The sequence below is a fragment of the Ichthyophthirius multifiliis genome, assembly GCF_000220395.1.
Source record: "Ichthyophthirius multifiliis unplaced genomic scaffold scaff_1120509251445, whole genome shotgun sequence".
NCBI lineage: Eukaryota > Ciliophora > Oligohymenophorea > Hymenostomatida > Ichthyophthirius > Ichthyophthirius multifiliis.
The window spans coordinates 7,840-34,960 of NW_004085868.1; the positions used below are offsets into that span (position 1 = coordinate 7,840).

A 27,121-nucleotide genomic window follows, 5' to 3' on the forward strand; every position below is an offset into this window, starting at 1 on the left:
TTTTTTAACTAAAATAAATAATGTATATAAGAATGTGATAAATAAAAGTTTCGAGATTCTAATGGAATTTGTTAACCATGTCCTTCTAATTGTTTAAATTGTAAATAATCTAATGAATGTACAAGATGTTTTTAGGGATTTTATTTATCTAATAGACTCTGCATTAAAGAAGTTGTTTGCTCTGGAAATACTTATTTTGAATAAAATTAATGTAAAACAGAATGTTCTAAAAAAAAATTTAAAAATTCGATGAATAATAGATGTGATCCTTGCCATGTTACATGCAAAAAATGCACAGAAGCAAATAAATGTTTAGAATGCGAATATGGACTTATTTTGAATGATGATGGTAAATGTATGTAATAAGTATAAGAAACATATGCTACTAGTAAGTTAATATTTAAAATATATCTCATAATTACTATATATACATTCATAGCGTGTATAATTTGCCATTTCTTAGATAATAGGTCAAAAAATTTAGGAAAAACAGAATGTAAACCCAAATAAGCAAAAACTTAAACAAAAAACGTAGAAAATCAGGTTGTGGTAGAAGATATAATAAGTAATGAAAACAAAAGGTAAAGTTCCAAATAAGAAATTCAAAAAGCAAATTAAATAAAATAAAAAAAATAAACAGTAAACGCAAAAAAGAATAATAAAAATGATATGAATTCAACAAAAAAAAAATATTTTACCAATTAAACTTAAATTAGTCCTGAAATAGATATGATTGGATATTAAAATTATAACAAATAATAAACTCAATAAAAAATTATGAATGATCAAAATGGTTCAACTGTTATAAAAGTTAATGAACCTAATAATTAAAGAAACAGTATAAATACACTTATCTAAATTAATATAAATCCTGATTATAATAATTATGACTAGAAAATATATTTTACAATTATTGCGAATGAATTTTTGGAAATGTATATGTTATAAGGCAATTCACCAAACTCTGTACTTAAAGTTCTACTATTGTATTTTAAATAATGCTTAATTATGCTAATTTGTTTTTATTAATTTATTTTTGGTTATTTTATAATGGGTATTTTAGTTTTGATGTGTATATTGATTAAAGGATGTTTGAAAAAAATTATTGAAAAATTAAATTTTTTAAACTGTAGTAGTTATATAGTTTCTAAATTGTTTTTTATAGTCATTTTTTTAATGTTCTTTATTTTGTTTATTTTTAAATAGTGTAAAATAATTAATAATAATAAAGATTATAAATGGTCTGTTTGTTATTTGTCAGCTTTTATAATTGATTTTATTTTTATTTAAAATATTATTTCTTTTTTAAATTATTGTTCAAGTGTAAGAAAAATAAAAGGAAATAATGATAAATTGTAGTATTTCTTAAATTATACTTTTGTTTAGTAAAATATCATAGATGAAATAAAAAAAAATAAAAAAAATTGATAATATTTATATTTATATATAATAATATTTATTTAATAAATTAAATAGAATATAGTAATTTTTTTTTATTTTTTATATTTATTTTTGTTTTATTTTGATTTATTTTTTATTATTTTGTTATTTTTTATTTTGTCTTTTTATTAAATTTTTATTTATTTATTTTTATATATTTAATATTATTAATTTTTAAAAATGTTTAATTATTTAGAGTTATTTTAATTTATTTTTATTATAATTTTAATTAAATATATATTATTTTTTATTTATAATAAATTTATATATATTAATTTTTAATTTTCTTTTAATAAATATAAATATATTTATATATAAATATAAATATTAATAAATATCTTTATTTATATATATATATATCTATTAATGTTTTTAGAAAATTATTTTTATTTTATTTTTAAAAATATAATTATTTATCTATATTTTTATTAATTTTTTTTTATTTATTTAATGTAAATCAGTGCATATAGAATGCATCTATTAAATTAAATTTACTATAAAAAAAACTTTTTATAAAAGAATATTAATCTTTTTAAAAATCATTAAATAAAATTTTGAATAAAAATAAATTTCAAGATATTTTAAAATAAAATAATATTTAAATAAATTATATAAATTAATATATAATAATTTATATTATTAATATTTTTAATTGCCTATTAATAAAATAAAAAGCTTTTTATAATTATATATAAAAAAAATATTATAAATTATAATATAAAAATAATAATAGATTTTAATCAAGTTAATTATAATGTAAAAAAATAAAATAATTAAATATAAAAATAATGTATACAAAAGATAAATTTATAAAAGAAGATTTTAGTGAAAATATTAAAGTATGTTGTTTAAAAGTTAAAACAAAACAAATATATGAAATAAATTAAAAATTAAAATCTTATTTATTTCAACGCCAAAGTTTTAAAAGGGTACTTCCTTTAAACAATGAGCATAAATTAATATGTTTAGACTAAAATTTAAAATTGGAAAAAAAAGAAATAGACTGGCCGAAAAATTTATTAGATTTTTTATCTGAAAACTCAGACATAGAAATATTAGAAAAAGAACTCACTTTAAAATTTGATGATTTTACCATTAATGAAATATTAGAAAAAATAATACCTCTTGAATTCGGAATTCCATCAGGATTTGAAACTATAGGTCATATAGCTCATTTTAATTTAAAACCAAATGTAAAAAATAAAAATATTAAAATTTTTTTCTTTTTTTATTTTTTAGAAAAAAAAAAAAAAAAAAAGTAATTTCCTTACAAATATTTAATCGGATAAGTTTTAATCGAAAAAATAAAATCAATAAAAACAGTAGTAAATAAATTAGAAAAACTTCATAATATATATCGAACTCCAGAATTAGAAATTCTTGCAGGCAACCCAAATTTAGAAACCAAAGTAAATGAAGGAAAATGTATTTTTACTTTAAATTTCGAAAAAGTATATTGGTGTAGTCGATTAATAACTGAAAGAGACAGAGTTCTTTAAAATTTCAAGCCAAATTAAACTATTTTAGATTTATTTTGTGGTGTAGGACCTTTAGCAATAAGGTTATTTTTTTAGAAAGCTAAAAAATAATTTATATATATATATATATAATTAGAGCAGCAAAAATAGGTTGTAATGTAATTTGTAATGATTTAAATCCTTTTTGTTATGATTATTTGTTAATAAATCGTAAAAATAATCATGTAGAAGATAGAACTTTATGTTTTAATAATGATGCAAGAAAAATAGTTGATTTATTATTAGGAAAAGAGAAGTTAAAATACCCTGAATAATTTTGGCATTTCGATCATATTTATATGAATTTACCTGTTTTAAATATTGAGTTTTTTGACGTTTTCAAAGGATTACTAATAAAGGGAGATAAGAATATTTGGAATGAAAATAATTTGCCGTTTATTCATGCTACAGGGTTCGTAAATGAAACAGAAGGAGAAGATTGTTTAAATTTAGTGGAAAAAAGAATATAGAAAAAACTGAGGTTTTTTAAAAAAGAAAATATTCAGCATTTTAATGTCATTAAAAATGTCACTGCGTCAAAATTAATGTTTTGTATTTCATTTTAGCTTTCCATAGAAGATGCAAAAGATTAACCTGATGAAAATTATATATATATGTAACCAGAAAGGGAGGATGAAAGTCTTCCTTTAAAAGTAAGTAATTTTGGAGATATTATTAAGAAAAAATTAAATTGTAAAATTGAATTAAATAATTATAAATGTATTATTAATATTTTTTTTTTAAATTCTTTTTTAATTTATTAAATAGTTTTATTATATGTATATTTTAATACTAAAATTTTAATTTTATATTTTAGTTTATTGATAGTTTATAACTTTTTTTATTATTTTCAATGTAATTGAATGTTTATTTTATATATAAACTTTTATTATTTCTTATAATATTTTATTCTGAATTAATTATTTTTTTAATTTTATTATTGTTAGTATATTTTATTTTAGATTTTTTTCTTAAATACGCTATCTATTAAATACATTCAAAATATTAAATTATAAACTTTTATATTTATAATAATCACAGACTTTATTTTTTTATTAAATATTTTATCGCTATATTTTTTTAATTAAGTATTTTAAATAAATATATCTATTTATTATAAAAATGTGTTCGTTAATTGATCTTTATACTTATCTTTTTATTAATTTTAGATATATTTTACTTTATCTTGAAACAATTTTTTATTTTTACTATTAATTAATAACTTTGTATTTTTGGCATTATTAAAGTTTTTAAATTCTAATTTATCTTAGCAGGATTAATTATTTTATATTATTTGCATAAAATTCGTTTCTCTTCATAATTATATCATATTTATTTTTATTATATTATAGAAAATAAATTATTTTATTTTATTTAAATTTAATAATATTTATGCTATATATAATATTTGATTTTTTATCTTTTTATAAAAATATAAAAATCCTAAAAGTATAAAATATTTATATAATTATATAATTATATTATATAAATTCTAATCTATATATTTTTTTTTAACAGTTCTTTTAAATTAATATAATATATTAATTAAATTTACTTTAAATTTAAATTATTTATGTTTAGTTGATTTTGCTTTAAATATAAGTTTTTATATATTTTTATTAAAAAAGGGAAAATATTATTAAAATTTTATTTATTCAAATATATGAATAAAAAAATAAAATAAGAAATTTCAAACAAAAAATAAAATAAAATTTCAAAAACTATTAAAGCAATTAATATAAGTATAATAATAAAAAAAAAAATTAATTTCCCTAATAAAAAAAAAAAATTATAAAAAATTAGTAAATGGGTTGCTTAAATACAAATAATAAAATAAAGGCTACAAGTGAAAAACAAACATCAAATTAAAATTCAGTAAAATAAGCAGCAAGAAGAAATTCATTAGAATATCATAAAACACATTCAGTCCATGATGTAATTTCGGCAAAAGATAATGCTTCTAAAAGGAATAAGAATTAAAAATATAAGAATGACATTAATAGGGATATATGATTATTTAAAAAAAAAAAATTAAAATATATAAAATAAATAAAAATCGAAAATATTTATTTTAGGATGTAATTTATATTATATTTAAAAAAATATTTTATATAAATAGTTTATAAATTGAAAGGTTATATATATATATATATATATATATATAAAAGTAAAATGATTATTTTAAAATCAAAAAAACTTAAATTAAATTTATATAATATAATAATTTTAAAAATTATGCATTTTTTTGATAATTAAATTTATATTATTATTTATATTTTTTTTCAAAAAAATAAAAAAAATATTTTGGTTAAATTATTTTATTAAAAATATAATTTATTTAATAAATATATTTTTATATATTTTATTTATTTCTTTTATTTTTTACATATTATTGATGTCTCTGAAAAAATTTAATTCTACATATTATAATTATTATTATTATATACATATTTTATTTTACATTAATAATATAAAATTAATGTTTTCTTTTTTATTTAACTAAAAAATAAAAAAAATTATTTAAAGTTAACAAAAAATTTTTTTAAAAAAAAGATTTTTTTTTATATTAAATTTCTATATATAAATTTATAAGAATGATTATCTACTTCTTTTTATTTGAAAATCATTATAACAAAAAAGCACGGAATTTATTTTCTATAATTAATAAAAAAAATTATTGATATAAATTATTATATATATATTAGATATTATTTTAAAGAAAAAATAAATTAATAGTTGACTTAATAAAGAAAAAATCCTTTTCTTTTCTCTTATAAGAAATATTAATATATTTTCATTCTTTATTTTAATAATTCATTCTTATCAGCTAAATTAAAATTTACGGCATTTCATGATTTCCAATTTAATAATAATATAATTATTAAATAAATGATTGATTTATGTTTAAGACAATTAAATTATTACAATTTATATAAATTTATTTTTTCTTTTTTACATTTTAATTATTTTCTAAATTCTCTAATTATTATAATTAATACAGAAGTGAATCCCGAAAATTTAAATTATGTTTTTTTTATTTATAATTTCAAGTCTTCCGATTCAAAACTTGAGTCAGTCTGCTTTTTATAAGTAAATTGTTAACATTATTTTTAAATTATATAAAATAAATTCTTGTGTATTAATATTTATTCCCTTATATTCTTTTTTCTACTTTAATCTGTTTATTTGCTTGTCTTATTTAAAATTTTGCTATTGTAGATTTATTTCCTGTTTCTTCGAAATTATTCGCTTTTCTGTTTCCAAAAATATAGCCTGTATTTAAAAAACGGCAAAATATAGACGCAAATAATATATACATATATATATATATATATATATATATATATATATATATATATATATATATATATATATGTTTTAATCAAGAGATACACTTTAAAATAAACTTGAAAGTAGTATGTGACTTTTATATTTATTTCTTTAATCTACCGTCATCATTTAAAAAAAGTCCATTTTCACATTTCAATTATTTATTATTAGCTGCTTTTGTGCATTTTTACTTGTAATATAGTAAGAATCGAATCTATTATTTGCCAAATTATTAAATTTTCTTTAAGAAAATTCTGTTTTACATTAATTTTGTTCAAAATAAGTATTCTCAGAGCAAATAACTTCTTTAATTCAGAGTCCCTAAAAACATTCTGTACATTCATTAAATTATTTACAATTTAAACAATTAGAAGGACATGGTTAACAAATTCTATTAGAATCTGGAAAAGTATATTAATCGCATTCTTATATACATTATTTATTTTAGTTTAAAAAATAATTCTATGCACAAGATTAGCATTTGTCCTTTTCTATGCATGTCTTACAATTTAAGTCACATAATTCACATTTCGAAGTACCAAATATCTACCTTCAACATAAGAATTACATGTATTAGAATTTAAACAATAAATAAACGAAGAATTGCATAATTGGTAAATTTTATTTACATCTAGATATTATTTATTATCAAATTTATAAAAAAAATTATTAGTTTATAAAAGAACTTAAGGATTATTGCATGTAACACATTAATTGTTAACTATACCGTTTTCACAGGTTTCATAATTATTATCACGTTTTTCACAAAACCACTCTTTGTGTTTTATGCTATTCTACATTACATGCTTTACACAAAACGGCATTTAAAAAAGTAAGGCAAGCCGTGTTACAATATTAATGTGAGCTTAAAATTCTCCATATTAATTTTATTAACAAAAAAATACATTTTCGGTCTTAAGAGAGAAACATAATAGGTAAATATTTCGTACACTTGTCTTTTAGGATTTCACCTTAGCTTATTGTCTAATAGTTCGCGTCTTAATTTTCACATATTTTACTAGCAGTATTTAAATATCATTGCTTACTATAAGATGTAAAAGTAGAATGATTATCATCACAGTTTTACAACTAGCAGATCAAGGCGAACAATATTTAGTAATATAATTTAAATACTTATAGAACATGAAGTTTATTAGTACATGATATATTACTCGGATAACATTTTTTCGTAGGTTCCGTATATTCGTTTCGTTATAAGTTAGGCAAGTATTTTTCGAAATTTCGCAATAAGCAGAACCCTAAATGAAGGCAATTTAATTATAATAGTATTTAAATAATAATTACTATTCCTAGCATCAATACATGACTAGTGTTTCATGATTAGTGTTTTAATTATAAAATTTTAGACAAAAAAAAACATAAAAAGTAAATATATAATCTATAAAATTGCGTTCGTAAGTTTTACAATTAATATAACAAAGTTTAAATTTATTGAACTATTTTTATAATAATCTTAATTTACATATAGTGCAATTAGTTTTATTAATGCATAATATAAATTTTTTCATACATATTTTATCGTTAATATTTTCCTTAAAAGTACTTTTAGGGCATGTTGCACATATATTGCCTTTAAAAATCTCATTACTTTTACATTAAACGTATTATAGACAACTGATTATATACTCAGAATCTTTACAAATAACTCTTTCAATTGAATATAAATATTAATAATTATCACCATCCTCTGTCATGGCTTGTCTTTGAAAAAATACTTTCGGAACCTATGATCAGTTATAGGAAGTGTTTAATATTTTATATTCTTAATCTATCTTTTTAACCACTGGAACTCTATTTAAAGTTGAATCATATACAATATTTCCATAAATAATAAAAATACTATAAGACAAATATCATAATAACTTCTAAATACAATCGTTAAACTATCTGGCATCATTAATATTTTGCTAAAAGTAAACAAATCGTAAAATTCCCAAGGCAGATAATTCAATATACTAGACACATAATGCTTAGATGAGTATAGTTCTATAGTTCCACTCTCACATACTCGTTAATATTACTTCCAGAATAGGTAAATTAATTTAAATTTACATAGTTATAATCCGCTCTTGTACATCTAATAAGGGCAATATTATCATCAATTGCTAAAAACCGCTTATATTCATGAATAGCAAACATAGTATCACTTCGTATCTCTTCTCCCTTTATAAATTATAATATTGAAATTGTCTTCTTTGAAAACAATAACATTGGTTCTGTTACAAAATCCTGATAAATATAGTTCTTGAAATTGGAACTTAGTTACAAATATCAAAAAAAAAGGAATTGGATAAAATACTAAATAATTATAACTTATTATTGATCTGCAATCTGTCAAAATATAAATTGATTTTTTATTTATTAAGTTAATCGGATAAATAATCATTTATTTGAGTGAGCATTATGTATTTAAATAAAATTTAATTTATAATAATAGTAATAATAGTTGATATTCTTCAAGATTAGTATAACTATTATGTTTGATTATAAGGAAATGAAAAACCATAATTAATATATTTATGTGAAATATATAAATGTATTTTTTAAATTAAAAAAATAATAAAATTAGTGGAAACAATAATTTTTACTTTTTTATTTTTAAAAAAAAAATATTAAAATAATGAATAAAAAATAAATAATAAATTTTTATACAAATTTAATTAAAATAATTTTCAATATATTTATAATTTATATTAGTAATTCTATATTATTATTTAATAAATAATTATATTTGAAAAAAAAAAAAAAAATTAAAAAATAATTCCAATAATTATTATAAATATATAAATAGTATATTTTATTATTTATATAAGCAATGCAATAGTAAATATAATTTTATTTTTATCAATTAATTTTAAATTTATATTATAAATATGTTTTTATTTAATTTTATTTTTCTTATTTAAAAGAAAAAATAATATAAAAATTATAATTAATAATTATATATATATTATATAAAATTATTTTGCTTCAATATTAAATATATAAAAATATATAGAAATATAATATATATATATAATTTTACACATTTAACTATATATATTTATTTAAACTATTTTTTTTTTTTTCTATAATTTATTAAGAAACGTTTCTATAAAAAAATTTATTTATTTATTATATGAATTATAATATTTAGATTCATTTAATAATTTAGTTATATGAAAAAATTAAATAAATTAATTAGATTAAATTTATATAATTTACTAATTTAATTTTTATTATTAATTTTATATTAATTTAGTTTTATTTTTTAGAAACTTTACTTTTATACTATCATAATTATTTTTTTTATATAGAAAAATTAAAAACATCAGAATTTTTACGAATAATAAATAATTATATATATAAAAAGATATTCAACTAATTATTTTCATTCAAAATATTTAGTTCTTTTATAATTTATATTAGATTTGTTAATGACTCCTTATTTATATTTTAAATAAAAATAAGGTTCTTTATTAGAATTTAGAATATAAATAAAAATAACCTAATTTTTTTTATTTGGCACAAATGATTGAATATAAACTATATATTTTTTTTTTATTTTATTAATGCTATAGCATTTAATAATTTTTATTTATATGGGTAAGAAGATTAAGAAATTAATTAAGATTACAAATGATTAGAATTTAAAATATAAACCTAAGTTTTAAATTTGAATAAAGGAATTGTTATATTGTAGGTTGTTTGCATCTTGCGTATTTAAAAACTAAAATTCTAATTTTAATATAAAATTATTTTTAGAAAGCTATCAAAATCATAAAAAATAATAATTTATTTTTGAAAATTAAAAATATTGTTTGAAACATTATAATAGATTTTTTTTTTTTTTTTTGAAAAACTCTAAAAAGAGTTGAAATTTATTTTTTTAATTAATTTTTTGAAAGTAAATGGTGTATTAAATAAATATTATTTTTAAAAAATTTATATTTGAAATAATATATATTTATCTTATCAATTTTATATATGTATTTTTTTTCAAGTTAAGTTATATATTAAATTTTATAGAAATTTAGTATAAATTAATTATAAAAAAAGGGTTAAAAAATATATTTCCTTTATAAAATTAATTCTTCTTTTTTATGAATGAATAAATACATAAAACAATATTTTTAAAAAATCATATTTTAACTTTGGTTTTTAAGTTAGAGTTTATAAAAAGAACTATTAAAAGAAATAATAGAAATAAAGATATTAAAATTAATAAAGAAAATCTAAAAGAATAATTTAAATATTTTTTAAAAAAATTAGATTATAAATAAGGAACAATTTAGAAAATAATTCAAAAATAATCAAAAAAAATTATAATTGAGAAAAGTAAATAAAAGTTAAAATTTTTTTTCAAAAAATAAAACGAAATAAATAATAGGAAAGACAAATATAAAAGTTATATAAAATAATAATAAATAAACAATAATCTATTTAAATTTTAAAATTTATAGACGTATTTTGATTAAAATATCATATTTTTTCTATTATTATATGCTTTAATATAAATAAAAATAAAAATATTTAATATATTTATATATTTAATATATTTAAAAATAATTTTTTTTTAATTGAAACTAATTTCTAAAAAAATAAAATAATCAATTGAAATTAATAAAATTATAATTTTTAATATTACTTTTACTTTAATTATTTAATAAATAGAAAATTTAATCTTTATATCAAATATATTTTTTATATATATATATACATAAAAAATAATTAATATATAATAATAATAAAGCAAGTTTATATTAAAAAAAGTAAAAATTATATAATTTATTAATATTTATATATATTAATAAAAAAAAAAAAAAACTTAAAAACAAATGAGTACAGAAATGTCAATAGTTGTATAAAAAAAATTCTAGTAAGCAAATCCTCCCTTAATCCAAAACGAATATACTACTCGAGCCTAAGATACCTAAAATATAAACTAAAGTCAAAAATAATCCTAAAATCCATAAACATAATCTCGAAATCCACAAAGCAAATCTGAAAATAACAAAAACTTTATCCTTTATAAGAATACATAAGCCGAGGGAATTTTCGAAGAAATACAATATTTAAAAAAGTGTCATTTTATATTTGAAATTCTAATCTACTTATTATCTGGTGGAATTTTTTTTCTTTTATTTAAATGGAATACTAATTGGAAAAAAGTCATTTTATATAAAGTATGCTAAAATATAGAAGATGCGACACATGTATACATTATAGGACCAGCTAAAAGTTTACATATAGAAGAAATCAAAGAAAAAAATGTAGAAGATAAATTAATAAAGACATTCAGTTTTAGATATTTTAGATTTAAAGCATAAAATAACATATTTATTCCATTATGCGATTAAGTATGCGAATATACAAATAATAATCTATTAAAGAAATTCAGTGAAGGCTTGAATACATCTCAAATAAAAACTTCAAGTTAAAAAAATGGACTAAATGAAAGTAAAATACCTGAACCAAGTTATTTTGCTATATTTTTAGATTAGATATTGACTCCATTTTATCTTTTTTAGATTTTTTCTGTAATTTTATGGTATTTTGAAAAATATAATATATATGCAAGTGTAATTTTGATTTCAGCAACTTTTTCTTTAATTATCGAATTATTCTAAACGAAATAAAATATTCGAAAAATTGTAAAATTAAGCGAAAATCAAAAAATTTAAATTAAGGTTTTAAGAAATAATGTCTAAACAATTGTTTCTTCTGAAAATTTGACTTTTGGTGATGTATGTTTTTTGGAAACTAATAGTATAATTCCTTGCGATTTTGCAGTTATTGGAGGTTCAGCAATTGTAAGTGAAGCCATGTTGACAGGTGAAAGTATTCCAGTAATTAAAACTTTAATGGAAAACAGTGATGAGCTTTTTTAGGAAAATAAATAGTCTATAATATATTCAGGCAGTCGTATTTTATAATTAGATTAACTTAAATGTATTGTAATTAGAACATCATTTGATACTCTAAAAGGCAATTTATTAAGAAGTATAATGTTCCCATTGAAGCCTAATTAATTTTCATTCTAAAAGTAATCAATGAAATTCATCATTATATTAGGTTTTAATGCACTCATAGCTTTTTTAATCACAATACCTAAATTTATTGAACTTTTAGACTAATAAGCTATATTACCTGTAGATGTTGTTATTAGAATTTTAGATCTGATCACAATTTCTGTTCCACCAGCTTTACCGACTTGTTTGGCTTTTGGAGTATCTTTTTCTTTAAGAAGATTAAAAAAATAAAATATATTCTGTATAAATCCTCCTAAAATAAATGCTTGTGGAAAAGTGAAAACAGTCTGTTTTGATAAGACAGGCACTTTAACAGAAGAAGGCCTTTCTTTCAAAAGAATTATTTGTTATGAAAAAAAAGAATTAAAGGAAATCGAGGCTTTAAATCTGATAGAAATGGGTAATTATATTCACAGGATTATTATTTCTGCATGCCATACTATAGAAAATTTCAATAATGAATTAATTGGAGATCCTTTAGATATTGAAATGTTTAAATATTCAGGATTTTATATAGCCGAAAGTGGATAAAATGGATAAATTTTGGTCGAGAAAAATACTTAAAAGCTAAAAATTTAAATTTTAAAAAGATTTCAATTTTTAGCAGAACTTCAAAAAGCAAGTGTAATAGCAGAATTTGAAGGGAATAAATATATTTTTAGTAAAGGATCTCCAGAAAAAATAGTTTAATAATGTAAATAAGAGTCTATTCCTCATAATTATAAGGAAGTACTAGAATAATATACACTTTCAGGTTACAGAGTGATTGGAATTTCCTTTTCAGAAATTTAAAATTTTTAAGAAGGAGAAAAGCGAGATTATTACGAAAAAAATCATGTTTTTGCTGGTTTTTTGATTTTTGAGAATGAATTAAAAGATGTGACAAAATATCATATAAATCTTTTGAATTCATAAAATATAAGGAGTATAATGGTCACAGGTGATAATCCTTTGACTGCAACTTATGTAGCTAAGTAATGCGATATCATCGAATTCGAATAATAAAGTAATATTTTGGAATATTTGAATAATGAGTGTATTTTGAACAATAAAAAATTTGAAATAGAAAAAAAATTAGATTAGTTAGATGGAAAATAATTAACTGTTACAGGAACCTTCTTCAAATAATATATCGAAGACAATTTTAATTTAAGGCGTTTCATCTTGAAAAATACAAAAGTTTATGCCAGAATGACTCCTGATTAAAAATAAAATTTAATAAGTTTTATTTAATAGGAAAATGAAAATGTGCATACATTCACAGGAATGTGTGGAGACGGTGCAAATGACTGTGGAGCTTTAAAAGAGGCAGATATGGGGATTTCTCTTTCAAATACAGATACATCTATAGCCGCTCCTTTCACTTCCAAAGTGTAAAATATTGCTTGTGTACATCGTCTTTTAAGAGAAGGAAGGGCTTCTTTGTAAACTTCTTTTGAATGTTTTAAATATATGGCCTTATATAGTATTATTTAATGTTTTACTACAACTATTTTGTATTATTAGTAAAGCTTTCCTGCTGATAAATAATTTTTGATGTGGGATTTATTTATTATTTTGCCTTTATCTTTTCTTTTAGGAATGGGAAAACCATCCTAAAAATTAAAAAAATAAACTCCTACTTGTGAGCTTATTTCAGCTGAAGTAATTATCTCGATTATTGGTTAAAGTGCTATTTAATTAGGTGTTTAGCTTTTTACTATAGGAATTTTAGTAAAATAATCTTGGTATATGAATACCTTAGATATTAATAAAGATTCTGACGGAGAAATTAATTATGATAATTTAAGTGGTTGTTATGATTCTACAGCTTTATATTGGGTAACTAATTTCTAATATATTTTTATGGTTATAGCTTATTCAATTGATTCTAAGCATAAAAAGAAATTTTATACAAATTTTCCTTTCTTTGTTTTCTTAGTCTTTATTATTGGATTTTCCCTCTTTATAATATTTTAAGATTTTGATGGTTTTACTGAATTTTTCGAAATTGTTTATGTGGTCAAAAATGATAAAGGAGATTTATAATCAGAAATGCCTTATAGTTTTAGGTGGATTATTTTGGGAATTATACTTGTTAATTTATTTATTAATATAGTATTTGAATCTTTACTTTTGCCAGTTTTTGTTAAATTATTTAATAGAAATAATTCTGTTAAAAAATAATAAGTAATTAATGATTAATTAGATTAAGAAATTAAAGTTTGATGTTTTATTTTTATTATTATATTTTAAAAAAAGTATTTAAAAAACATTTATATATATATATGAATATATATATATATATATATATATATATATATATATATATAATATATTATATAATATTATATATTGGGTAAAAGATGAATGTATAAAATTTAATTCTTTTATAGATTCTTATAAAATAAATATGTTAAAATTTTATTTTTATTTTAGAATTTTTAACTTTATTCTAAAATTAAAAATAAAATAAATTAATTAAATATTTTTTTATAAAAAAAAATTTGGTTATTTTTTTTATTTTTTAACGGTATATTTAACTTTTATTTTTTAGTAAAATAAAATAATTAACGAAATTTTAATTATTATTTTTTTTAAGAAAAAAAAACAATAATTAATAAATAAATAATAAGTATTTATTTTCAAATTAATCTAAGAGTGTTTAATTTTTTACTTTTTAAACTATAAATTTACTTTATTTTAAATTTTATTAATTATTATAAAAAAATAAAATTTAATATATTGTTTTTTATTCAAAAAAAAAATAAAATGAATCATTAAAAATATTTAATTCAGAAAAAATTAAGTTTAGATTCTTAAAAAGTAAACCTAAAATCTAAAATTTTCTCTTTGTTTTTACAAAAAAATAAAAAAATAGAATGAGTTTCATAATAATTAATAATATAGAAATACTTAGGATTCTCTTTATAATTAAAACAATATTAATTTTAAAAGTACTTTAACTACTCAAATAAATAAATTTAACAGATAATAAATGTAATTATAACGTCCTAAGTCTGTCAAAAGTATACTTCCTAGTAATTAAATAGTAATTAATGATAAGGTATATAATAAAAAAAAAAAAAAAAAAATATTTTATTTAAGGAATAACTTCAATAAATAAATTTTTAATAAAAATAAAAATTAAATGAGTTAGAAGAATAAAATATATAATTAAAAACAAGATGTATTAATTTACAAGTATTTTTCTTCTTTTTTTTTTTTGATAAATAAAAATATTTAACTAAATATATTATCATTTTTTTAAAAATAATAAAAAAATAATAAAGAAAGAAATTGATAGATTAGAAAAAATAATAAGTGAAACAGACCAGAAAAAAATATATTCGAATTGCATCAAAGAAGTGTTTTTTATAGAAAAACAAAATTTTAATAAAAATAAACCTATTAGTTATATATATATATATATAAACATAATTCTTTTTATTAATATATGTAAAAAAAAATACAATTAACAAAAAAAAATTAGAACTTTTTAAAAATTTAATTAAAAAAACAATTGAAAATTAAAGAAAATGAACTTATTTAAATAAAAATTGAAATAGAAAATTTCAAAAGATAAACAAATACTACAAAATAATAAGAATTATAAATTTAAGTCGACGTTTTAACTTAAGAATGTAAAAGATTGCTTAATTTATAAGAAAAAGAAAAATAAACTTCCTAAAAAAATGTAAAAGTAGAATTAGATTAAGTCATTAAAGATAACATATATATGGCTGAATTTATTTAAAATTTATAAAAAGAATTTATATAATATAAAGTAATTTTTAATCATTTAAAAAAAAAAATATATATAATAAAACATAAGGTTAAAGTAAATGAATATAAAACATAAATTGATAAAATATAAAAATAATTGATTTTATAATAAAATACTAATTTATAATTAGATGATGAACTAAGAAAATAAAAAAATCAAATAATTATTTTTAATTAAGGAAAAAAAGCAAATATTTAAAGTAATGAATTAATGGAGTTGACATAAAAACTTAAACTAGATTTGGAAAAAATTACTAAAGAAAATAGTAAACTGGCTACACTATTAAATGAAAAAAATGATAAAATAAATGAATAATTAGATACAATTTAAAAAAACAATGAAAAATTTCAAGTTTATTTTATATATTATTTAAAAAAATAAAAAAATAAAAAGTAAGAATAATAAAAAAATGAAAATGAAAAAAATGCAATAAAAAAATAGTTTATATATGATTAATATAAATTGATAAATTTATAGGATAAATATAAATAGTTATAATAATAATTTGAAGATTTATAATAATAATCTTCAATAAAAGATATTAAATAAAAATATGAAAATAAATCTTTCCAATATAATTCTATAAAATAAATCTAAATTAATAAATAAATTGAACAAGTAAACTTATATGATATTGATTTTATAGCTAAAAATATTAAACATAACTTAATTAAAAAAAGAATTTAGTTTAAAGATATAGATAATTATTTAATATAAAATTATAATTAGTTATCTATTAATGAATTACAAATAATATTACAATAGTAAATATTAATTTTAATTTATATAAAATTATTTTTTTTTAAAAAAAAAAGATTTCCTTTTAACGTAAATAACAATTATGAAGCATTATTAATAGCTAGATATTTAGTAGAAGATAATAAAGAAAATTAAATTAAATTTAATGTAAATTTATAAAATTAAACAAATATAATAAAATCTATTTTTAAAAAATTGATTGGAAAATATGAATTATTAGATTTATAATAATAATTAAAAATACAAGAAGAAATTTCAAATGTAAAAACATTATATAAATATTTTTATTTTTTATAATAATAATAAATAAAAGATTTTTACTTAACAATATTTAAATATTTTACAATTTTTTAAAAATAATTATAATAAATGCCTTGATGATAATTTATGTACATTATATATATTTTAGAAATGTATAATAGATTTAAATATAATATTATCTTAAAAATAATATGATTATGTAATGTAAAAAATATTTGATGAATCCAATAATATTGAAATTATTTATATTAATGATTTATTAAATTTTTTTAATATGAAATATTTTTCTGTTTACAAAGAAAAGCAACTTAAATAAATAAATGAAAATAAAATAAAAAATTGAGATCAGAAAAAAAAAAAAATACAATTATTTATTTTTACTAATTAAATAAAAAAAAAATTTGAAAATAAAATATAAAAACATAAATTATAATATATTATACATATAAAATCTTTTTAAAAAAATAATTAAAAAAAAAAACAAACAAAATCCAAAAAATATACAAACAAAGTAAATAAAAAAAACAATTTAAATACATAAAAAAAAATGTCGACAAAATAATATATCCAACTACTTTCCGAAAAAGACAACTAACTAAAAATAATAGGTTTATAAAAACTCGAAAAAGTCGTAGATTCTAACTGGGCTGAATTAGCTGAGCATTTAACTGACATGTAAAAAAAAAAAAAAAACATAAAAAAATTTAAAAAATAAAGCGAAAACCTTTATGATGATTTAAATTTCCCTAGACGAGATTTAGCTTATTCCTTAGCTTCAAAAGTATACTTTTGTCTTGAAGAATACGAAGAATCATTAAACCTAGCATTAGAATCTGGTTCCTATTTCCAAATAACCGAAAAATCATAATATGTGGAAGTGCTAGTCTCTACCTGTATCGAAAAATACATTGAACACCGCAAATCAGGCCAAGATTCAAAACTAAACGAAAAATATACAGAAATTGTTGAAAAAATGTTCACTAAATGTATCCGAGAATAAGAATATAGACATGCTTTGGGAATAGCAGTTGAAAGTTAACGTTGTGATAAAATAAAATAAATCTTAGAAGAAGCGGAAGAAACTAAAAGAGGTGATTTAGTGAATTATTTATATGAAGTATGTACTCGTTAAATATCAAATAAATTACATAGAAATCAAATTCTTAGACTTTTGATTTCTTTTTACTAATCCAAATTAGCATTTTAAGGTTTATAAAATGAAGAATATGTCAATCTTTCCCTATGTTATCACAAATTAGGTTTATTTGAAGAATTCGCGTAACTTTTGCATTCTCTTTTATAAAAAAATGTACCTTTAGCCTTTTAACTAGCCGTAGAAATATCAGACAACCAAAACTATGGTTTTGTAAAAAAAGTCATTGAAACCCTTCCTGTGTAAAATGAAGCAGTCGATCCCCAAAACGATAACAGAAGTACCCTTATAGAGATTCTTTAAGGAAAAACTTAAAATAAAATAAATTTCGAAGTCCTCAAATACCTCAATAAATCTGATCCTGCCCTCATAAAATAAATCCTCACAGCCGTAGATACTAAAAAATAGGTTGCGCATACTGCAGTGGCTTTATGCAATGCTATTTTATCCGCCGGAACTGCCGATTAGAAGTTCCTAAGTGAAAATCTCGAATGGGCTTAAAAAAGTTAACTTTGGGCCCGATTTTCGTAAGTGGCATCTTTAGGTATGATATATTCTACATGTTAAGAAGACCCCAAAAAAATCTTCAAAGACTTCCTCCCGGGAAATACTAATCCTCCTAATTTTTATTCTAATGGAGGTTCTTTATATGGAATTGGATTAATGGATGTGGGTAAAAAAACACCAGAATTAATTAAATATTTCACTGAAATTATTAAAAACCCATAACATAATAATTAAGAAGCTATAGTGCATGGAGCTTGCTTAGCTATTGGTTTAAGCGGATTAGCATCAGAAGATGAATGCAAATATTATATATATATATATATATTAATAAATTAATATATATATATTTATAGAATTATTCGAATAATTGAAAGACGTTATGTTAATAAATAATGCCGTAACAGGTGAATCGGCTGCATTAGCAATTGGTTTAATAATGGCTGGTACAAATAATGAAAATGCAATTACTGAATTACTTAAATTCGGTCAAGATACTTAGCATGAGAAAATAATAAGGGCTCTAGGAGTAGCTTTGGCTTTGATTTCATTTGGATAAGAATAAAACGCTGATACCCTTATTGAATAATAACTTTAAGAAAAAGACTTCATTTTAAGATATGGAGGGGCACTTACTTTAGGTTTAGCATATGCTGGAACTGCAAATAATAAAGCGATTCGTCAACTCCTTCATTATGCAGTAGATGATGTTGCAGATGATGTTAGAAGAGCAGCTGTTATTGGTTTAGGATTTGTAATGTTTAACTCATATGAATAAATTACTTAAGTAATGAGTTTATTAGCAATGAGTTATAATCCACATGTTAGATACGGAACTGCCATTGCTTTAGGTATTGCATGCGCAGGAACTGGATTTTAGGAGGCTTTAGATATGATAGAACCTATGCTAACTGATTCTACTGATTTTGTTAGATAAGGAGCCATGATTGGAACTGCCCTTATATTGTAATAATGTAATGTTAAATAAGAACCAAAACTTGATAAATTTAAGAAAACTTTATAGATTGTCTATACAAAAAAACATGAGGATATTTTATGTAAATTAGGTGCAGTACTTTCTATGGGAATACTAGAGGCAGGAGGAAGAAATTAAGTTGCTAGATTAGGATCTTAGTATATATAAATATATATATATATATATATATATATATATATTATATTAAAAACAGATCCGGTTTTCCTAAATTGGCAAGTTGTGTTGGAATGGTTGTTTTTACTAATTTTTGGTATTGGTTCCCTTATGTAAATTTCTTAAGTTTATGTCTTAGTTCTTCTACACTTGTTGGAATTGATTAAACATTAAGAATTCCTACAGAATTTTCTTATAAAATAAATTGCAAGAAAAGTTTATTTGATTACCCTGAAAATATTAAACCTGATGATGGAAAAAATAAAAAAGAAGTTGAAGTTGTTTAATTATCTACTACTGTAAAAGTTAAAACAAGAGCAACAAATAAAGGTTATTTATATATATATATATATATGCATATATTTATTTATATTTTAAAATTTTAAATTAACTAGAAAAAGATAATAAAATTGAAGAAGAATTACCATAATAATAAAAATAAGATGATAAAAAAGAAGAAATTAAAGAAGAAGAACCCACTTTTTATATTTAACAAAATCCAGGTAGAGTATTAGAAAAATAGTAAAAGCATATCGAGTTTATTTAAGATCATAGATATTAACCTATACTTAAAGATAGAAAATTCGGTATTATTTTCTTGAATGATACTTAATAAGAATAAGAAAAAAAATATTTAGGAGAATAGAAAAAATAAGAGCAACCTCAAGTTTAACCTTAACCTTAACCTACTTAAAATGATGATATATAACCTCCAGAAGATTTTATTTATGATGAATCTGCTTAATTACTTTAATGATATTATCAATAAAATAATTGATAAATATATATATTATTATTTTTTATATGAAAATTAATTTTTTATTTTTATTATTTTTTTATAATATTTTAAAGATAACAAAAATAAATAATAATTATAAAATATTTATTTTTATGATAATATATTTTTTTTTTAATAAAATTAAAATATTTTTTCCCTATTTTATTCAAAAATAAAATTGTTAAAAAAAATCACAATTTTACAATCTAAATATTAAAAAAACTTATAATTTTGAGTTTATAAATATTAATATTCTTTATATTATATGAACTTAATATAATGAATGATATTCATATTAATTTTCATTAATAAAATATTTTGATATTCTTTATTTTTTTTATAAAAATAATTTATTAAAAATAAAAAACCTTAAGGAAAAAAAAAAAAAAAATATATATATATGAAAATCATAAAATATAAATAAATAATTAATATAAACAAAATAAAAAAATAAAAGAAAGAAAAAAATAAATAAAAAGCAAATGAATATTAAATCATTTGAGGTTAACTTTTTTTTAAAAATTAGATTTAAACAAAAAAAAAAATTCAAAATAAAAATATTATTATTTCACAAAAAAATATATCAAAAAAAAAATTAGAATTCATAATCTTTAATATATTCAAAAATAAAAAAAGGCATAAATTTACGCATAGCATGCATTTGATGTTTGCAGAGACTAAGTATATAAATATGAAGATTGTAGATAAACAGGTACTCCAATAAATAGAAATCCATAAGAATGTAGATCATAAGCAAAATAAGTAGTTGATTGCTTTAATGAAGGGTACATTATATATTTATATATTTATTTATTTAAATTTAAAATAATAAAAAAATAATTAATTCAAAAGTTCAAAAGTTGAACCAGTATGCTTAGGTTCACTTAATGATGCAAGAGAATGTATGTTTAAAAGTGATGGAAATTTATATAATTGTAAAGTTTGGATTAATTAATTTGTTTTTTGTTAAAAATTCCCTGAATAATTTACAGAATTCCTTTCTAATTCAACAGATTAATAACTTTAAGCAAAAAAATTCGATTTTGTTAAATTTAGAGGAAAATCAGATAAATATAGTTGAAAAAAAAAAATATATTAGTTAAAATAAATGGAAAAAAAAAAAAATTAAATAAAAAGATATTTTTATTTATTATAATAATATTTATTTTTTAAAATTCGAATTTAATAATTTATTTTATTTTATAAACTTTATAAAAGGATATATAAACAATATAGTTTTATTATAGTAAATATGTTTTTATCATTTTATTTAATTTATTTAATTTATTTAATTTTTTTTTATTTTAATTTTATCAAATTTAAATTAAATATCAGAAATCTTATTTATTTATATTAATTATAAATAATAAAAAGTATTTTTTAAAAAATATTTAATATTTATATTAATAATAAATGTATTAAAAAATAATATAAATAAGAGAATCATATATTATTTTATTAACTATAATAAACATAAGGATTATTTATCAATTAAAGCTTATATTATAATATTAAAAATATATATTTTAAAATATTAAAAATAATAATATATTTTTATTTTAAAATATTATTATTGAATTTTATTATTGTTTCATTGATTTATAAAACTATTAGTTTAACATAAAAATATTTTAATATTTTTAATTTTTATTAATATAAATTGATAATACAAATAAATAAATAGCAATCTATTTATAAGAAATATATTGTCTTTTATTTTCATATTTATATATTTATATAAAATATTATAATGAAATTTTTAATTATATATATTAATTTTTATTTTATTTTGTAATATAAAAAAAAATAATAAATAAATTATATTATAAAAAGATAACAATATTTTAATATATTTTTTATTAAAAATTTTAATTTATTACAATTAAAATTAAAAATATAATAATTAATATAAGAAAAATAAAATGTTATAATAAATTATAAAAAATATTAATTTTTATTATAAATATATTTTAGATATTGATAAATTATTATTAATTTCTTAAGAATTTTAAATATTAAAAATATATTATATTGGAATATACATATTTATTATAATATTTAATATTGTTATTTTTATTATTTTTGTCATATTAATATTATATTTAAAATTATTTACAATTATTATTATTATTATTATTATTATTATTATTATTATTATTATTATTATTATTTATAATAATAATTATAATATTATTATTAATAATAATAATAATAATATTTTTATAATATATAAATATTTAGTATGTATTTTATTTTTAAATATATATATATATATATAAACACATATATATATAAATATACATTCAAACTCAAATATTAGAATTTTTTATTTTCTAAATCTATTTACAAATAAATTTGTTTATATACCTTAAATTACCAATTATATCTATTAGAAAAAAACTATCATATCTTTAAATAATAAAAATATATTAATATTTATATATTTAAATAATTATATTTATATTTTTATATAATTTTTATTAGTATATTTAATTAATTAACCTTTCTGTTTCTTCATCAATTAATTTTTTTTATATTTGCACCAAAATTTTTAATTAAAAATGTTAAATTATTAAGCATTTATTTAATATTAATACAAAAATCATAATCTATTAATAATAAATTTAATAATTATATTTAAATAAATAATAATACTAAAACTAATTAAATTTAACATTCCACATTTAAACTATCCTGGAGGTAAAAATAATGTCCCTACTTTACTTTTAAAATCAAACTAAATATTAGAATCTTTACATTTATCAAAGAATTCTATCCACTCATAATGAACAATCCCTAAATGAAAAACAAGCGGAATATAAATATAACTATTAACTATTTCCTATTATTAATTATTATTTTTCTAAAATTTAGTATTTAAATCTTATTACACAATTTACTTATTATTAAAAAAATAATCGTATAGAAAATAGGAACTACAAAATTAGTCCAAGTAACAATTCATTCCAATAATTTCAAAAAGCACTTATTAATTTCCTTTATTTTTTTCTTTATTATTTCCTAATTTTTTTTCATTAAATACAATCAAATCTAACCTACAATACCCATAAACATTATTTTTATATAATTCAAATCCTATTTTATCACACAAGATTTTAGAATTTAAATTTTAGATTAATTTTTGAGGATATGACACTCCTACACAACATTAATTTTTTATTTAAATTTTATCAAAAGATGCTATAAATTAAACATTTTTTCCACTTGGTTCTATAAAAAACATTAATGAGCAAGCTCCATTTAATTTTTATTTTGGCTTTGCTTCAATTATACATCCTACTTATTCTATTTAATCTAAATATTCTTAATAATTTATAAATAAATTGTTCATATATGGTTTTAATTTTAATGGTAAAATCTTTTAATAAAATTTATGGGAAAATATATATATATATATATATATAAATATATATATATATATATAAATAAAATTTACATCAGCTATTATTTTTTTAATTTTTTAAATTCTTTTTTCATTTAATATTTTTTATGGATTATTTCTTAATTTAGTAAAATATTTTATTGATTTTATTTTAAAAGTGGCCAAACCTCTACTATTAATTTCACCATTTAATTTAATATACCATGTAGTGATTTGCATATTTTAAATAATGCCAAGACATAGTTTTTATATCAAATCTTGTTCGTTATATATATTTTCTTCGCCTAAAGGTATAGGAAAATCTAGTTTTTTAAATAGCTACCTTTAATTTTCTATAAGATTATATTTTTATACATTATCTATATTTCCGCATAAGAGAGGGATATTTAGTTCTATTGCAAGCAATTTATCTTCTTAATTTGGAATTCCAGGTACTAAATAAGAAGTAGTATTTTTAATTATTTATCTTATTTTTTTTAAAGCTAAAGGAGAATATAAAAGTAGTTTTGTTAATGATAAATTTTAGGAAAATGTTTCAGAGTTTTCTGGAAATATAAAATGAATTCGATCAATAAAAGCACTGTTTTCGATAATTGCACATATTTTATAATAATATTTTATAAATTATATTTCTTATTTTTTTGGTAAAATATAAATTAAATTCACCTTTTTTAAAAAATTATAATTTTTAAATATTAAAAATATTTTATATATTTTTTTTACATTTTTATCTTTTAAATTAAATATTCTTAAAATTTATGAATTTTGTCTCTCTTATATGTTAGAAATAGTAATTCTTTAAAATTTCTAATAATATATATATATATATATATATATATATATATTTATATTTATATTTGATTTTTTACATTTAAAGAAAAACTATTAATATGAATTTCAAATCGTTTTTGTTCTTTAATTGTAATCCAATTTTATTCAAATTCTTTTTAAATTTAATCATGTTTTTGTTTTTTTTTGACAATAAGTTTTTTTCTTTAAATTCTCATATTATAGTATCTCATCCAAAATAAACATAATTTTTATTATTTGATAATATTTAATATCTTTAAAAATATTAGAAAATATTATAAAATAATATACTTTTTATTGCAATCTTAATTTAATTTTTTTCGAAATACACATTCTTAAAAACATATTAATTTTCACATGAGCCATACTAGCTGTCATCAATTGATTTTTGAAATATTTCTAATCTTAAATGAGTTTTAAAACTAACTAATTACTTACTAGACATTCTACAATATCATCAATATAAGTTTTTGTTAAATCTTAACTTATTTTTACCAATTTTACTATATCAATTTAGGCTTTATCGATTTTATATTATACACAAATATTTTATAAACTTTACAAATTTTATAAAATTCTTCCCCAATTAAATCCAAAGTTAATTTTTAATGTTTAATAAGCATCAGAAAACTAGTTAATTTTTCCGTCTTAAATTTCTATATTTAATTAATTACTGCTTAAATGCAATTATTTTATTTGAATTTAATCTTGATTTAATTTAGACAACTTATGGATAATATCTGGATTTTCGTTCAATATTAGTCCATCTAATACTTTATTTTCTTTTGAAATAGATGCAATTTAGATAATTTCAGATGTATTTTTTAGTGAAATATTGCTATTATTATTATTGATATTTTGAATCAAACTTATATCTTTTTAGTCTTCCGCAGTTAAAAAAAAATCATTTTTCTTAACATTATCTTATGCTTATTAATTTATTATTGACATATTATTTAATAAATTCGATTAATTATTAATACTTAAATCTAATTTATATTTTCTTTAATCTTCTTCTTCATTTTTTTAAAAAATAAATTTCTAGTTTTTATTTAAACTATGATTTAACCTAATTTCATATTTTTTTTTTTTTTTTAATTTTAAAAAAATATTTTTTTAATTTTTTAAAAAAAAGAATATACTCCATTTTTTATGTTCTTATTATAGGAAAATCATTTTAAAAAGCAGAATTTACATTCATATCTTTCGAAATAATACCTTTATTTATTAATTCGAAAATTCCTATAGATAGATCGCTTTATTTTATTTCTTGCTTATAAAAAGGATTGTCTCTTATATGTTTCGGCAATATTATTGGTTATGAAAGTCTAGTATATTTTATTGGTTTTATCAAATTAATTTTTTTCTTTTAAGTTTTCATTTAACTTAATATACTAATATTTTAATTTATATTATTTTATGTATTATTTGATTATAATTAAGTAGACTTTTTTTAATATATATTAATATATATATATATATATATATTTTTATTTATTTTACGAAATTTAAAAATAATTATGAATTTTGTATATCATTGCAATTATTTAAACTCAATTAATGGTTTTGAGTATGACTTAATTTAATTTTACAATTTCCTTATTTATTTTTATTTATTTTTTATTATTTATTTGGAATTTCTAATGCTTATGTTTTTTCGGAAATAGATGAATGTAAACTCCTTTTTTATGGTTTTTCTAATGTTTCTTATGATATTTTATTTTAATTTAATTATTCTTAGTTTTTAAATAATTTGGTTGCTATATTATTTATATTCGTCATATCTATATTAGAATTTATTTATGGATATATTTATGATATTAAATCATTCTAAAAATTATATTAAATATATTTTTTTTTGAAAATTTGAATATTTTTTTACTTCTTATGTTAATTTATTTTTTAAATTTTCAGAAAGGTTGCTTGTTTTATAACTTAAAGATTGCATTAGTATACTAAGTTATTAATTTTAATCGTTATTTATTAAAGAAAAATCACGCGTTTTTTTATTTTGGGCCATAATTCTTGAAGATTTTATTAGTAATTTTATTTCCATTTGTATTTTTTTTATTTCTTTTATTTAGTGTTAATCATGTTCTGATTATGAGTTTTACATTTTTAATTTGTATATCAAGTATTTTATATTTATTTTTATTTAATTATTAATTGTTTTATTTATTTTGATTGTTTGTAATAATAAAAATAATTTACATTAATT

At 17.4% G+C, this 27,121-nt stretch overlaps 5 protein-coding genes across 5 annotated transcripts in view, besides 41 other annotated features; all 5 read left to right on the forward strand. All coding sequences in view use genetic code 6, as the record gives it.

Moving 5' to 3' along the window:
• The window catches only part of IMG5_205720 (zinc finger lsd1 subclass family protein, putative), a gene marked incomplete at both ends in the record, with an annotated part of 3,297 nt that extends 1,869 nt beyond the window's left edge, over positions 1-1,428 (forward strand). The window contains one exon of the mRNA XM_004023727.1: positions 1-1,428. This exon is cut by the window's left edge and continues 1,869 nt beyond it. Coding sequence (XP_004023776.1) covers positions 1-1,428 — 1,428 coding nt within the window.
• Positions 1,277-1,315: a microsatellite.
• A 57-nt stretch (positions 1,429-1,485) lies between the features above and the next one.
• Positions 1,486-1,586: a microsatellite.
• Positions 1,486-1,594: a microsatellite.
• Positions 1,489-1,594: a microsatellite.
• Positions 1,493-1,560: a microsatellite.
• Positions 1,493-1,635: a microsatellite.
• Positions 1,507-1,557: a microsatellite.
• Positions 1,532-1,591: a microsatellite.
• Positions 1,636-1,732: 97 nt separating the features above from the next.
• Positions 1,733-1,778: a microsatellite.
• Positions 1,737-1,796: a microsatellite.
• A 230-nt stretch (positions 1,797-2,026) lies between these two features.
• Positions 2,027-2,086: a microsatellite.
• A 33-nt stretch (positions 2,087-2,119) lies between these two features.
• Positions 2,120-2,169: a microsatellite.
• Positions 2,170-2,228: 59 nt separating this feature from the next.
• Positions 2,229-3,820, forward strand: IMG5_205730 (TRM5 tRNA methyltransferase 5, putative; the record flags this gene model as incomplete). The annotated part of the gene is made up of 3 exons (XM_004023728.1): positions 2,229-2,633; positions 2,700-3,001; positions 3,055-3,820. 3 exons carry the CDS (start codon positions 2,229-2,231, stop codon positions 3,818-3,820), a joined length of 1,473 nt encoding a protein of 490 aa, XP_004023777.1.
• Positions 3,821-4,627: 807 nt separating this feature from the next.
• Positions 4,628-4,676: a microsatellite.
• A 417-nt stretch (positions 4,677-5,093) lies between these two features.
• Positions 5,094-5,121: a microsatellite.
• A 145-nt stretch (positions 5,122-5,266) lies between these two features.
• Positions 5,267-5,311: a microsatellite.
• A 172-nt stretch (positions 5,312-5,483) lies between these two features.
• Positions 5,484-5,518: a microsatellite.
• Positions 5,519-6,266: 748 nt separating this feature from the next.
• Positions 6,267-6,332: a microsatellite.
• Positions 6,333-10,816: 4,484 nt separating this feature from the next.
• Positions 10,817-10,849: a microsatellite.
• Positions 10,817-10,850: a microsatellite.
• Positions 10,851-11,239: 389 nt separating this feature from the next.
• Positions 11,240-11,299: a microsatellite.
• An 845-nt stretch (positions 11,300-12,144) lies between these two features.
• Positions 12,145-14,590, forward strand: IMG5_205740 (hypothetical protein; the record flags this gene model as incomplete). The annotated part of the gene is made up of 2 exons (XM_004023729.1): positions 12,145-14,140; positions 14,561-14,590. Exons 1-2 carry the CDS (start codon positions 12,152-12,154, stop codon positions 14,588-14,590), a joined length of 2,019 nt encoding a protein of 672 aa, XP_004023778.1. The 5' UTR covers positions 12,145-12,151.
• Positions 14,576-14,654: a microsatellite.
• A 1,492-nt stretch (positions 14,655-16,146) lies between these two features.
• Positions 16,147-16,186: a microsatellite.
• A 299-nt stretch (positions 16,187-16,485) lies between these two features.
• Positions 16,486-16,524: a microsatellite.
• Positions 16,525-17,574: 1,050 nt separating this feature from the next.
• Positions 17,575-17,633: a microsatellite.
• An 8-nt stretch (positions 17,634-17,641) lies between these two features.
• Positions 17,642-20,769, forward strand: IMG5_205750 (proteasome regulatory complex component protein, putative). Its single transcript, XM_004023730.1, has 4 exons — positions 17,642-19,063; positions 19,119-19,896; positions 19,953-20,242; positions 20,308-20,769. Exons 1-4 carry the CDS (start codon positions 17,653-17,655, stop codon positions 20,667-20,669), a joined length of 2,841 nt encoding a protein of 946 aa, XP_004023779.1. The 5' UTR covers positions 17,642-17,652; the 3' UTR covers positions 20,670-20,769.
• Positions 19,079-19,123: a microsatellite.
• Positions 19,898-19,943: a microsatellite.
• A 354-nt stretch (positions 20,770-21,123) lies between the features above and the next one.
• Positions 21,124-21,167: a microsatellite.
• Positions 21,168-21,345: 178 nt separating this feature from the next.
• On the forward strand, positions 21,346-22,267 carry IMG5_205760 (hypothetical protein; the record flags this gene model as incomplete). Its single annotated transcript, XM_004023731.1, has 2 exons — positions 21,346-21,475; positions 21,543-22,267. The coding sequence occupies 2 exons, from the start codon at positions 21,346-21,348 to the stop codon at positions 22,265-22,267; spliced, it is 855 nt and encodes a 284-aa protein (XP_004023780.1).
• Positions 21,956-22,001: a microsatellite.
• Positions 22,268-22,777: 510 nt separating the features above from the next.
• Positions 22,778-22,904: a microsatellite.
• Positions 22,779-22,892: a microsatellite.
• Positions 22,808-22,889: a microsatellite.
• Positions 22,855-22,923: a microsatellite.
• Positions 22,863-22,907: a microsatellite.
• A 189-nt stretch (positions 22,924-23,112) lies between the features above and the next one.
• Positions 23,113-23,190: a microsatellite.
• A 486-nt stretch (positions 23,191-23,676) lies between these two features.
• Positions 23,677-23,722: a microsatellite.
• Positions 23,723-24,092: 370 nt separating this feature from the next.
• Positions 24,093-24,135: a microsatellite.
• A 771-nt stretch (positions 24,136-24,906) lies between these two features.
• Positions 24,907-24,950: a microsatellite.
• Positions 24,951-25,992: 1,042 nt separating this feature from the next.
• Positions 25,993-26,036: a microsatellite.
• A 323-nt stretch (positions 26,037-26,359) lies between these two features.
• Positions 26,360-26,391: a microsatellite.
• A 111-nt stretch (positions 26,392-26,502) lies between these two features.
• Positions 26,503-26,536: a microsatellite.
• A 516-nt stretch (positions 26,537-27,052) lies between these two features.
• Positions 27,053-27,093: a microsatellite.
• Positions 27,094-27,121: the final 28 nt, after the last annotated feature.